Source organism: Penaeus monodon, chromosome 8, assembly GCF_015228065.2.
Source record: "Penaeus monodon isolate SGIC_2016 chromosome 8, NSTDA_Pmon_1, whole genome shotgun sequence".
Taxonomy (NCBI): domain Eukaryota; kingdom Metazoa; phylum Arthropoda; class Malacostraca; order Decapoda; family Penaeidae; genus Penaeus; species Penaeus monodon.
The window spans coordinates 49010605-49025604 of NC_051393.1; the positions used below are offsets into that span (position 1 = coordinate 49010605).

The following is a 15000-nucleotide window of genomic DNA, read 5'->3' on the forward strand; positions in this document are numbered from 1 at the left end:
AGGATTATCCAGTGGCAAAGATTAAAAAAAAAGTTCACAGTAAGTGATCATTATACACTGGTAAAAAGTAAAAAAAAAAATATTTTGAGATCTCATTTTAATAATTCATATTCTCTGATTTAGTGGGTAAGTCAGGAAACAGAGGAGGAGGAGGAGGAGGTAAATAGATGTCATATTTATATTTTGAGATGTCTGTAGCCAGTTGATGTGCAAACTTGTTTCATAGTCATTGATGTACAAAGCACTCATTTTACTTATATGTATCATTATGAAAGCATGTAACATTACATAACTGTTATACGTATTGAAGCATGGTGAAGTTATGGTAATTCAAGACACCTTATTGCATGTTACAGTTTAATTACAAAATTAATGTGTATATATTATTTTTGTATTTAATGCGTTCATTGTAGCATAATGGTGACAGAAAGTATAACTACAGAGACATACATGCATACAGACATACACACAAAAAGACACATACACATATAGAGACACATAAACATACAGACAGACATACAGAGACACATACACATTCAGACACATACACATACAGACACACATACACATACAGACACACACACACATACAGACACACACACACATACAGACACACACACACATACAGACACACACACACACACACACACACACACACACACACACACACACACACACACACACACACACACACACACACACACACACACACACACACACACACACAAAACACACACACAAAAGCTGATGCACACATATGAAAAAAACATGTATTACTATTCTAATAAATGATATAATATGCTTTTTATGCTTTTGATATTATTGTATATATTGTACTGTATATAGTCAGTCTCACATGTAAACTTGATTTGCAGATATTATTTAGCATTTGTGAAATATTTATTTGCAAAAGCCTTCAACCACAATGCAGAAATGTAGAATTGCTAAAAAGCATACATATACTATATAGGACCTGTTATGTATGTGATAACTGCTATGAAAATGATCTTTCCTTTTGACTATCTTCATAGATTCTACTGATCAATGGAAAATTCCTTTTAAGAAATTCAGAGAATGTTTTTCTTTTCTTAAGGTATATAAATGTTGCATGGATATTGCACACGTGAAAGTAAAAACTGATATTGAGATATTAACAGTATTTCACAATTAACTCTCGTTATCCTTTAGATATTAGGCATGTTGTATAAATACAGTATATTATTATTGTTGTAATCTTTCCCTATGATGCATATTTGGTGATAGATAAAACATATTTGATGATAGATAAAACAGAGGGCAAATCATTTCTATAGATTGTAAATATTTCTGAAGTAACTGTCTATTGATATAACTTTTCAATAAATCTCAGTCATAGTTAATCCTCAGATATTAACTGTATCAAGAGTATTAAGAGTGTTGATATAGCATTCATTCATATATAACTATTATGATAATCGAAAATTGTATAAAGTGAGATATCAGTGTTCTAGACAGAGTTGTCGCATTCGTTCGGATAGACAGAGTAAAATGTGGATGCCGAGATACTAACAATCCCTTCCCACGCCCCCAGGCTGCGTCACAGGCAACAACGCCGAGAAGTAAGGTAACTGCCTCTGTTCCGCCTGGTTTGGCTGGCTGCAAGATCTGTGGTCGGAACTTTGCTCCAGATAGGTTGGAGAAACACGAGTCCATATGCTCCAAAACCCAAGCCAAGGCAAAGAAGAGGAAGGTGAGAGTCATTCCCTTTGCAGATGAGCGTCTGTATGTTCATGATATATGCCTTCTTGTGTTATAATTTATTTCTTAGTTGTTCTTCCTTAGAGGAAGAACTAAAGGTGAACTAGAGTAATCTGAAGTAAATTTTTGTATCCATATATATATATATATATATATATATATATATATATATATATATATAATTTTTTTTTCTTTTTCTTTTCTTTTTTTTAGAATTCACTGATGTGAAAAATATTTTCAACCACTATTGATTTTCTTTACTATTATTGTCATGATATAATATGTGAATTTCATAAGTTAGGTAAAGCAGTGTCAAGAAAAAAATGCAGAGAGTAATGTTATCTTATTTTGTTTTTTCATGAACGAAGCAGAATAAGGTTCGTAATAGGTTTATTTTAGCACCTTGTTTCAATATTTTTTTTCCCAGCATGATAGACAAGGGAAAAACTAGCCTTCAAAATCTATATTTAAACATGGCATTTTATGGGTTTCAACAATAAGTATGATATTGGTAATGAATGCAACCAGCTATTGAAGTTTAATGAAATGCGAAAAGATTAAAAAAAGCAAAGTCCAGGATTATGCTCTATATTATTGTTGGTATTGATATCGTTTCTTTGTCAAAATGCAGAAAAGTCTTTTATTAGTTATACTATAAATGTGAATTGTAAATCAATATGGTATTTATAATGCTACTGAAAGATGTTATTTTCTTTTACATGTTACCTTTTTATATATGATATATATAAAAGATAATTATGCATGATTGGCTCACATGATTGAATAGAGACTCACTTCAGTACAAAATTAAATGAATTTAGCAAAAGGTAATACCTTTGCCTCTGAAAAGAGAGAAGTTAGAGGAGAAGATTGAGAATTTATATAATACAAGGAAAAAAAAAAATCAATAGCCCCAGCACCCTTTTAAGGCTTATTACACTGTAGCAATAGTTAGTTGTCCCTCTATCTCTTGGTGCTGGTAAAACTGTGAGAATGTATGCTATTTTATGCCTTACTTTATATTTTCATGAATGGAACAGGATAAGGTTTGTAAAGGGCTTTACGTTTGCATCGTGTTTCAACGTTTTCTTGCATGCTAAAATAATGTTGTCATCATTTTATGGTGTGACTGCAAAATATCAGAGTGTCTGTCATGCAACACTTGAGACAATATCTTCAAAGTACTAAATAGTACCAGCGTTTATTTCAGTGAATGGTGTTTATGGCCTTGGTTGAATTTCTTGTGGTTTGTTATATACATGATCAGAAAGTTTTCTTGTTTTTCTTCTTTTTTATTATTGTGTCTTTTCTTATAAAAAGAGAAATACATCTAATATTTGTAATAGATGAAAAATGCATTATGGTATGTAAGCAAGTATCCAATGGACATATGAATTCTGATTTCATAAGTAATAGTATAGTTATTTTTCATATATTTGTAATCCTGCAATCAAATGTTTCTTAAATTTTATTGAAGAAGAAAAATAGAAAATAAAATAAAAAATAAAAAACTTCTTCATGGTTATTTCTTGGCAACAAAAACATGTAGAAAAGGTTTGAATGAGAGTGAATATCTTCACAATATAAGAGATGTATTTAACTGGTTTCGATTATATCTTTGTCAGAAATACATAACAAAGATATAATTTAATCTGGTCAAATACATCTCTTGTATTGTGAAGTTATTCATTCTCATTCATACCTTTTCTACATTTGTCAGCATGAATACAGTTAAAAAACAACATACTTAATACTGTAAAATTTGTTATAAAAAAAAGAGAAAAGAAAAAGAAATAAGGCAGTTGGATTGGTTAATTTTATACTGTAATATCAAGCACTACATAAAAAGACAGTTACAAAGAAGTAGCACGGCATGTTGTGAATTACATGTCATATGGGACAAGGACATCATATTGCTAATGTTATTTTCTTTAAATTTTTTACCTTTGTTTCAACACACACATACAGTTATACAGATGCTCTTTTGTACATAATACATAGACAGAGAGACAGACACACACACACACAAACACACACAGACACACACACAGACACACACACACAGATACACACACACAGATACACACACACAGATACACACACACACACACAGATACACACAACACACACACACACACAGACACACACACACACACACACACACACACACACACACACACACACACACACACACACACACACACACACACACACACACACACACACACACACACACACACCAAAAAAACTTTAGTGAGGAAGCCTTTTTCATAGAAAGTTTATATTTTTAGTTTTCAGAGGGAATAGATTTCTTAAATTCCTTTCCCTCTCCCTCTTTTTCATAACAATACCCTCCCCTTATCTTTGTGGCTTTCTCATGTTCTTTAGTTTATAGCAAATATTAGTTTATAGTTAGGTCAGAGGCCATGCTGTTATGGGGCATTTATATAGAAGAAGGTATGAGTAACAGGCTTTTCTTTTTTTGTCCTATCAGGTATTTGATCCTGTTAAGATGAGGACAAAAGGAACCGAAGCAGAGAAGTATGTGAAACGAGGAGCTCACCTTAAAGAACTGCAGCAGGTAATCTTTTTTTGTCTCTTTTTGGTGTTTTAGTTATTGATTTGATCTGCATTAAAGTTGCTGGATGTAATACGTCATTTTGCATCTGTTGGCAAGCTTTTATGTATACACAAACATTCTGTATATATTTTTCTTCTCTGTTTTGGCACAGCCCAAGAAAGCAGATTGGCGTAAGAAACACGAAGACTTCATTGCCACAGTAAGAGCAGCAAAAGGTATAAAGGGATATGAAGCGCCACCAATGGACACGTCAGACTATGTACAATGCCCTCACTGCGGAAGAAAGTTTTCCGAGGGAGTGGCAGATAGACACATCCCCAAATGTGCATCTATTCAGAGTAATAAGCCTGCTGGAGGTCGGAGGAGGTAGACTTAAGCTTGTGGTTTGGTGCGGCATTTTAAAACATTTACTCATTTTTTTACCGTTTACTTTCTGAATATGATTCAAGTAATATGTGGCATACAAAAGGTAATAATTATCATGCCTTCATCTGATGCTGTTGATCCTATATTGCAGTAGGAATTAAATTTGATATTCATTTCCCAAACACATGTACAGCTGTAGGATAATCAGAAGGAAGGAAAGAGATGAATGTGATGAGTTATAGGATTCAGAATTGACCTACTTACTAAATTCATATAGTTATTCATGCAGTTGTGTGATGTATCTCATAGGTAGAGGTTTGATGTGATTATACATATAATGGAGGGTCAGTTTGATCAAAAGTATAAGTGCGCAAAACAGCACAAAATTGGAGAAGAAAAGTTTCATTGTATAAGTGCTATATATACCTTGCTTTTAACTGCTGTATTTTGAAGTAACTGCATCTTTAACCTGGTTAATATGTAGAGCAAAGCTTTTCCCTGTGACAGGCATTTATATAATTCCGAGACCTATAATGTCAACATTATTAAACTATATGAATGTGATGAGACTATTGAGTGTAGTTGTGTAAATGATGCTCAGATGTCATATATGTTACCTTTCCACACTCAGGATGGAAAGAATGTTTATTTGTTTAGATTAGGAACGTCATTCCATTATCATGACCTGAGGTTGAGGCATGAGTAACCGAGGCTGGTGCATTCCTTGTTTTAAGTCTTAACAACATAAAATCTCTCTTAAGTGCTTTTTAAAGTTGCAGTCAAATGGTAGAAGAAGAAATTTCCCCCATTTTCTTTCTTTGTTTTAATAAAAGTTTTACTCAGGAGGTCCAAATGGATAAGGATGAAACAATGGAAAAAGAATGATACTCTGTGACTGACAGTTTGTTATGTAAGGTTATTCTGAAACACTAGCCCATTGAAAACATAGAAGTGACAATTTTTTTGCCCAACACTTCTGTTGTGCTTTTTAAAATATCCGTCCCAAATATATGTTATTCCCCTTATAAATCTATGTGGTGTTTTGGAATTATTTGATAAAATATGTTGTTTTCTAGGCATACTGCTGACCAGCAAATTGATATGAGAATAGGACTCTGCTGTCTGTGATACATAAACTAATATATGGTCATCCTAATACATGTAGTTGTAAGTTACATGGATAAAGAGATGAAAGGGGAGAAACAACTTTGCTGTGTAAATTTAAACAAAAAATAACATACTTTAAAAGGTTCCTTGATAAGCCAGCACAGCACTTTTGACTCTGTTAAAATAACAGGATCTCAAGTGTTCATCTTTAGGTATAATTATATGGTATATTAAGAGAGACAAAAGAGTTTCATAAAAAAATAAAATAAAATAAAAACAGATGGTTTTTTGTCTCAATGCTGCCATCACCCTCTGCCATGTGTGTTAAACCAGACACCTGGAATAGAGTGTGTTAAGACCTCATTTCTTTCCCTTCGGTTCCATTGAGGGAATGGTCACCTGAGGCATCAATGGGCTGTCTTGTCAGTCATAACATGCCCTAGGGTTCCTTAGGGCAAGATCTATGTAGCTTAGATAAGGAGTGAGGGTTGTTCAAGTCTTACTATAGCCATTGGTTAAATGATGAGAAAGTGGTGTCAAATATGTAGTAACAATATTGCACTTCTTTTCTAAAATCTGAAATGATTTTGTACAGTGAAAAGTAGAAATAATAATAATATAGATGGTGAAGACTCACTGAACAAGAAGCATCAAAGAATGAGTGATGGTGAAAATGTTCCTTCACTTGTCTTCATTAATGTTCTGAAACTGACATAACTTTCAGATATTAATAGGCTTTGTATGTAAATGGAATTTTGCAATAAAACTAATACGAAATGTGGAAGATGTGAATATCCCTGTATTTCTACACGGCATTGTGGTTTTGTTTTTCCTGACCACAAACATTAATATGAAGAATTGTTTGTATATGGGTACAGTTTATGAATTGGAGAATGTCAATAAAATAGTAGATAACTTGCATAGCCATGGACTACTGCATAATAAGTTTATTTAGAATTCTGTTAATCTCTCTGTATAAGGGTAATTACAAAATATGATATCCACCAACAATTTACAAAAATATATCCAATCTGATTTGCATTGTTATTTACATTAATAAATTATGTACTTAAGTAATTCAGTTTGTGCATTACTGAATTAAAGAAGCGTGTGCACACACGCACACGCACACGCACACACACACACACACACACACACACACACACACACACTCACAAACACACACACACACACACACACACACACACACACACACACACACACACACAACACACACACACACACACACACACACACGCTCGCTCGCTCGCTCGCTCGCACGCACGCACGCCGCCGCACACACACACACACACACACACACACACACACACACACACACACACACACAAAAAAAAAAAATTATATAATATATATATATATATATATATATATATATATATATATATATATATATATATATATATATATATATATATATATATATATATATAAACGGCAACCAAATATTAATAAATCAATAACAACATTAATGGTATATTATAACTATACATGTAATCATAAAAAAATATGACTATGATGATTAATATTTCATCCTCATAGTAATAAAAACAATAATTCACATGACTGATAATTGCAGACAAGTGCAGAAATTGCATAGAGAAATTAACCAAGATATTTGGTAGTGCCACAAGGCCGAAGTCAAAAAAGAAAAGCATTATTTTAGGTGGAAAAAGAAAGTATACATGGATGAATAACAACCAACAAACAAACCATAACAAGAGATATAAGATATGAGACACAAGACTTAACAGTGCATGGAATAGGAAAACTTATGAAAATAAGTTAATAAATTAGTAAATAATTTAGAAAAAAAAATAGTAATGGGAAAAAATATGATCTTTAATACACAAAAAAATGACAACCAATAGCAACAACATAAGAGCAATGTTACAATACAATGCATAATAAGAATAAATTATCTGGACAGTATATACCCACTAAATTATTATATATCAGTAACAAATATAAAATCCAGTGTTAGGAAGACAAACACAAATATATGTAAACACGGCTTGATATCAATAGTGAGTTATTCACTCTCTTCATAAAATCAAAGAAAAAGGAGAGAGAGAGAGAAAAAAAAAAAAAGCTATAAGAATTCATAATTTGAGTCTTTAGAAAACGAAGTCTGATTTAATACAATATAGCACAAATACTTCCCTCACCTTGGATACACCTTCATCCAAAACCAAGGAACTTGCAAAACTTCACTCCAACACCAAATCAAGAAAATTACCATAATTTAGTTCACTATGTTCAGTTCATTCTTAACCCATTGCCATTCAGGATGCCATGGCTGTTGTGAGTTCAGTTTATTTAATTGTGGTTACGCACAGATGGCTCGACAAGTACTTACTCACCAAGGAGAGTTACTAGTCCTTCCTATCTCCCCTGTTTACCCTTTACCTTGATTTTAAGGATGGGAAATCAGGTTGGTTATATAAGTCATTGGTGCCATCATGTGTAAATACACTTCACTCTCACACACACACACACACACACACACACACACACACACACACACACACACACACACACACACACACACACACACACACACACACACACACACACACAAACACACGCACGCACGCACACATGCACGCAGGCACGCACGCACGCATACACACACGCACGCACACACACACACACACACACACACACACACACACCATATATGCACACATGGGGGGGGGGGAGACATCACACATCCCCAGAAACATTGGGTTTAAAAGCTGTAGTGTTCCTTAAGGCAATTATTTAAATCAAGGACCAATATGACTTTTGTGATACCAGCCACCAAAAGCATTCAGACTCACTAATTGCTAAAATAAAAATGATCTATTGATTGTGATGCTGCAAATAACCTAATTTACTCTTTCTTTATACAAACCATATGATATTAATGGTGTCTTTTGAGCTTTTGAATTCTATATCACTGGCTATGTGAAGAAGAATGATGTCTGTCCTGTTCAGAAAATGTAAACAAAAACTAAATACATTTTCTTACATGCCAGCATGTAAATACAATATAAATAAAACTTGAAGGCAGAAAGAAATGAAAATAAATAAATGTCAGTGAAACAAGAGAGAGTAACATTTACAGGGAAGGAATGTAGAAGGAAGGTAGGTGTGAGTGTATTGGTAAAAATATGCATAATGATATGAAACTTAATTATGAAATGCTTGCTCTATAAAACATTTTCAACGCCTGTTTTCTACTTTTGAAATCACTAATATCACTGCAATAAATTTACAAATATCATAACATCTCAATAATTTCCTTTTGACTGTATGTACCACTGAAAATCATTACACAATATAATATCATAGTCTAAGATAAATAATCTCAATGTAAAGTACATTTACATTATGCTAATCATCTCTTTCTGCTGATCTGATTTCTTTCTTTTCATCTTTCATAATTTACTAATACATATTCCACGAATTTATTCACTAACAATTATATTTCACAAATTTAACAAAGCAATATTTTATATTTCAAAACAAATACAGAGACAAAAATATCCAAAACTTCAGTAAAGTCTCAAACGTGTCAAAATAAAAATGCCAAGAAATTAGGAGTGCTCTTTTAATTGCACTTTTCATAACAGCATAACTCAATACCCAACTTCACGTCCTCAGTTCAAATCTTCCTCTTCCTCTTCCTCATCCCCATAGAGAGCGTCCTCCACCTCAGGATGCAAGGACTGAAGCTCCATAATTGATGTGAGCAGGTTGAAGCTATTTCGATGTAACACGTTGAAGCTCTCCGTCAGTGTACCTCCGAAGTGTGTCTGCAGAACCTAAATTTGCAGAAGATGTGCTTTTAGAATGCATGTGTCTTCAATGGAGAGAGAGAGAGAGAGAGAGAGAGAGAGAGAGAGAGAGAGAGAGAGAGAGAGAGAGAGAGAGAGAGAGAGAGAGAGAGAGAGAGAGAGAGAGAGAGAGAGAGAGAGAGAGAGAGAGAGAGAGAGAGAGAGAGAGAGAGAGAGAGAGAGAGAAAGAGAGAGAAAGAGAAAGCAAGAAAGAGAGAGTGAATTTGTTTATGCCCCTGATAAAAGTAGCATAGATTCAACATTATTTCCTCTATCCCGTACAGGGGTACATGAAAACTGGACTGTTTGCAAGTCTGGTTTAATTTTACTTGTTAATTTTTTCTCAAGATGTAAAAACAAAATGGTGATATCTAGGGCAATGTTCAGTATACACAATATACCTGAATGCTTATAAAGAAATTACAAACTCACATAAACAATGCTCTGCAGGCATGTCTTGCCAACAGGACGGAGCATCTCTGTGCTGGCCGAGGAATCTGTTGATGGATTCTCAGAGGTTCGGGAGAGCTCAGAGGACTCGGACGAGTTCTTGCTCTGGGAATCTCCCTCGAGACATGCACTCTCAGTGCCTTTCTTTTCTGCTGTCTCCTTGGCACTAGCTCTTTCTTTTATGGAGGCAGACCTGAGCCTGATGTTCCTGGGTTCCTCCTTCTTGCTCTTTTTCATGTCAGGACTTATCTTAGGCATTTCTGTGAGTGATGAGGAGGAGCTTGCCTGTTCTGACGACTCGGACGTTTCAGGTATGATGTTGCGAGGATGTGTTTCTTTCACTTTAACTGTCTCTTCCCCTTTATGAGCTTCTTGGGCAATTTTCTTCTTTTGTCTTTCTATCTGTGTAGATGTATACCTAGGCTGGAAAATCTGGGGAACTGTGGTTGTTGCAACAGTGCTCATATCATGGCTGGTTTCTGGGATTGTTCCTAAAAGAGACATGGAAGACACATCATCTACTGCAGGAGGCTCAGCATGTAACTTCAGCACGCACACGTCTTCATCATCATCATCTTTTTCCCAGAATCTGACTCGTAACTTTTTACTTCCAACAGATTGGCCAACCTCACTACTTTCTGATTCAGGGGAGCAAGATGGCATGAAACCTTCTGAGACATTAAGTGGTGTAGGGCGATCAAGTTTTCTTTTGACCTTAGCTAGAGCTGGGCTTCCACTAGCCTGTGACAAAATATCGGGAATCTTCTTCCTCTGACTTAGGCTGAGTTTGGTTAATTTTCCTCTAGTTCTTGGTGTCTGTAAAAGAAAAAGATATCACTTGTTTTCAATCATTATTTCTTTTAATCCTTTACAATTACAATGTGAAGCAAGTACTATTAACATAGTATACCATTTTTTAAAAATGAGGAAGTCAAAAATAACTCAAAATAAAATTGAGGAACCATATTGACTTTACACATTTATAGAAACTCTAGTGGTACAGGGTAACTGAAAGTTATGAAAGCTCTTGATACTTAACTAACAATCTGCCAATAAAGTAGTTTTACTAAACAACAAAAATGAACCTCATCCAAGGCTAGGTAATCCTCAGACAGTGTTAGATATTAGCTCACTGAGAAGTAATGTTACACTCCATATTACATTTACTCAACTGCAACTGCTCAATAAATCCCAGAGATAGGTTTACCTGGAAGGCACTGTTCTGAGATGCAGGCAGAAGTGGAGAGGATTCTGCTTCACTGCAAGGAGATATCTCGGGAAAAGGCTGAGACATCTGTGATGGAGTGGTTAGAGCTGATCTGGTTGCCTTCCACACACTCGACTCTGGTTTCATCTTGGGTGTGTTTGTGTCTACTGCTGTTCTGGCCTGACTGGTGGTTATTTTTCTTGTAAGTGTATTTTTGTCTACAGGTACTACTGACTTAGTATTCAGTGATGCTAAATCTTTTTGATGCTGTTCCTCAGGTGAGGACTCGTCTATATTTACAGTTATCACATTCTGCGCTGCATCATTTGTAGCTTCTTTTCTTCTTTTAGGTGACTGAGATTTCTTGCTCTCCTTTCTTGTGACAGTTCTTTTTCTTTCTGGAATATGTTTAGAGGTTTTTACTGATGACCCGTGTTCAGGGTTATCTGACTCACTACCAGAACAATACACCAAGACCTCAGGACTTGGAAGTGAGGGAACATCAGTATCTCTCTTCCGCGCTGAGCCATGCCCTTGATATTCTTTGTTCTGGAAAATGGCTTGTGTTTGAGTACCGGTGGATAACTCTGAGGTACTGCTGCTTCCTTTTGTGACCTCAGGGGGTGGGGTGTCCGAAGACAAGACTATGCTGCTCGGGGATGAGGTGGATTGTATTTCGGAGGAATTCTGGGAGCTCAAACTAGAGTCAACCTGAGTGAGAGGCACAGCCTTAGTTGTGGAAGGCTGTGGGAGACTAGGTGTAATATTCTTAGGACTATGGGAGGAATGTGATTTATTAGTAGGTATGTTATGAGGGATTTGCCTTTGGAGAATATTTTTTGTACTTTTGTTTTTCCCTTTTGTGTCTTTGGATTCATAGTGTAGGGGCACTCTTATGTTCTCTGTGTGCTCCTCAGGAGCATCCTCTCCTTCTTCTACCTCCATGTCTACTGCTATAATATCTCTAGATTCATCCATGTTGACTTCATTGGCTTCATCCCCTGTGGGTGACTCCAGGGCGCAATCTTTCTTCTTGCGTTTCCTCTTCCTCTTTTTTCTCCGGCCAAATGGTAACAAAAGGGAATTGTTGAGCTCTTCTGAATTCTCCTTTTCTACGACCTCCTCCACCAGTGGTTCTTTGCTATGCACGGGATCCTTCTCCGGGTCTTCCCTGTTCTGCACTGGATCAATCTCCACGAGGTGTTGAGTGAGTGTGATGGCTTTCTTCCTCTTCTTCTTCTTGGGTAAGACAATGTTACAATTCTCTGGGGGATTGACAGGTGGCACAATTTTGATGAACCGCGTTACTGGACTGCAAGCGTAGACTGGGGTTGATATCCTCGTGCCTGGGGGCGTGGCCTGGCTATTGTGCTGCTCCTTCTGTTGCTTTTCAAGGAGCATCTGGTTCAGCAAAAACTTGGTCCCCCGAGTGCGAGTTGTGTTGACGGTTAGAATACTGCCGGGTGCCAAGGCTTGTGACTTCTGATTGCTATTGGGATTGTTGCTCATAATAGTTGCCAGCAGGGTGTCTGCAAATATAAGCAAAACTTAGACTTACTTGACTTGCAAAAAGAGAAAGTCAAATGAAATATGAATGTGAATAATACAGAGAGAAAGATGGAGGGGGAGGGGAGGGATAGAAAAGAAATGAGAGAGAGAGAGAGAGAGAGAGAGAGAGAGAGAGAGAGAGAGAGAGAGAGAGAGAGAGAGAGAGAGAGAGAGAGAGAGAGAAGGAAGAAAAGAAAAGAAAAGAGAAAATACACAAAGATAAGAAAATAAAAAATAAAGGAGAGAGAGAGAGAGAGAGAGAGAGAGAGAGAGAGAGAGAGAGAGAGAGAGAGAGAGAGAGATCTAAATCAGTCAATTACTTAATGTGACCTAACTACTCTGACATAATAAAGACATGACAAAAGAAACAAAACAATTTACTATGACAACGAATACCAGTGAAGAAATAATTTGCTAACTATCTTAACAAGAGTAGGAAAGATTCATATCAAAGAATAACCCAAAACAAGAGTAGGAAAGATTCATATCAAAGAATAACCCAAAACAGGTGAACAGACAGAATATTAACAATTTCTAGACTAATGTTTCATAGTATAGATATGGCAGTATACATGTAATAGCCTTACAGGTTGTAGAGAATGGCAGTACTATAGGTTATGGATTACAATGGGTTACCTAATGTTTCAACATTTTATATATAACAGGATGAAATTTGTTGTGTTTTTGCTTATGGGCCTAAAAATCTAGATTTGCAATTGGTTGACTTCCATGTGATCAGACAACTCATAGCAACAATGAAGGAATAATAATTATATTCAAATTTCTTATGTCCTCTCTGTCTTTGTTAATTTTACCGCTTGTATTACCTTTCTTTATCAATATTATCATCATTGGTATATCTTTAAACAAGGACTGTGGGGATAGAGAAAAACTAAGGTAATGCCTTGAGAAAACACACTGTAACAATCTGCAGAATGTGAAGCTAAAATCTCTCCTCAAAGATCCACTCAGTGACTAAAGTGCTTACCATAGCCTCCGTGCTTCAAGGAAAAAATAAAAAACCTCTATCATGTATTTTTTGGTAGGTTATAGCTTGCAGAACTACGCTAGTGATCTCCATTGAATGAGCCAGCTTTAATTCATTGAATATAAGCAGCATAGGTATGTTGGTCTTTGCTTAAGCACCGAAGGCATGAAGACCATGGAGAATGCAGGACTGGTAATCTCGCCAGTCATACTCTACCCTGTTGTGAACATGTGGAGGATTCTTTGTCTTTCATTGGGGGGGCTGGGGGGTGGCAGCCCCACAGGAGAGGAGTTGCATAGGGGACAGACCCTGTATTACACGCTATAGTGACTGATTCTGTGCATTTTATTAATTTCTTCCCCACAAATTCCCTGTTACCTTTCATGCCCTTCCCTGTTATTAGGGCCAAGATTTTTGTTGACGGGGGGGGGGGGGGGTTGACGGCATAATTTCAATATATTTGGATAGTCTACGGCATAATTTCAATATATTTGGATAGTCTATGGCATAATTTCAATATATTTGGATAGTCTACAGCATAATTTCAATATATTTGGATAGTAGAAGTTGAGAGGAATCCATCAATACCAATATCGTCTTAATCGGTTAAGCAAAAGTATTCCGAAAAATTACCGCGGGACTTTATCTCAGATGGATGCGGTCCAAGGTTTAAGAACTATGTCACTATTTTACATCATAATTAGAGTTTGTGTGATATATTTATCATCTTTCATACCTCTAATGGTCAGCAGAACCAAGATTACCTTCGATGTAAGCTTTGTGACTTACTCAGTGAATGTTATAAGGAGATATTGACATTGCGCGTTAATAAGTCCCGCAATTTCCTCTTCTCCGTATAATTAAAATTTGACACAGAGCGATAAGGAAACGAAAACAGATACGAGTTCTTAATAAAAAGTATAATAAACGAAAGATAAGAAATTAATTGAGAGAATAATATATAATTCAGAATTTCGTCACTAACCAGCAAGCAGGCACTTCCTGTTGCTGTTTTCTCAGGATAAAACGTTTCTCCTTCGCCTTCCTGCAAAATACAAAGTCATTTATAAGTAACTAAGTAAAAAGAAGAAAAAAAAGCTAAATTAAGCCACAAAAAAGCGATCAATTTTTACAAATAAATAAACACGAGAACTTGTGGTTTTGGATAATTTTTTTA

The 15000-nt window shown here is 35.7% G+C and overlaps 2 protein-coding genes across 13 annotated transcripts in view; one reads left to right on the plus strand and one right to left on the minus strand.

The window, feature by feature from the left end:
* Window positions 1-6568, plus strand: part of LOC119576404 (neurofilament heavy polypeptide-like) — an 80976-nt gene extending 74408 nt beyond the window's left edge. For 9 of the 12 annotated variants that reach the window (XM_037924088.1, XM_037924084.1, XM_037924087.1 and 6 more), the window contains 4 exons: window positions 1571-1729; window positions 2109-2114; window positions 4232-4318; window positions 4470-6568. In XM_037924088.1, the coding sequence (XP_037780016.1) occupies window positions 1571-1729; window positions 2109-2114; window positions 4232-4318; window positions 4470-4688 (471 nt within the window). In that variant the 3' untranslated portion in view covers window positions 4689-6568. The remainder of the gene's footprint in view (window positions 1-1570; window positions 1730-2108; window positions 2115-4231; window positions 4319-4469) is intronic. The other 3 variants (XM_037924092.1, XM_037924085.1, XM_037924089.1) reach the window with 1 other exon arrangement.
* Window positions 6569-9390: 2822 nt separating this feature from the next.
* The window catches only part of LOC119576406 (serine-rich adhesin for platelets-like), a 6174-nt gene continuing 564 nt past the window's right edge, over window positions 9391-15000 (minus strand). The window contains exons 2-5 of the mRNA XM_037924097.1: window positions 14809-14868; window positions 11288-12816; window positions 10063-10896; window positions 9391-9618 (exon numbers count right to left, since the gene is read on the minus strand). Coding sequence (XP_037780025.1) covers window positions 9454-9618; window positions 10063-10896; window positions 11288-12796 — 2508 coding nt within the window. The 5' untranslated portion in view covers window positions 12797-12816; window positions 14809-14868 and the 3' untranslated portion in view covers window positions 9391-9453. The remainder of the gene's footprint in view (window positions 9619-10062; window positions 10897-11287; window positions 12817-14808; window positions 14869-15000) is intronic.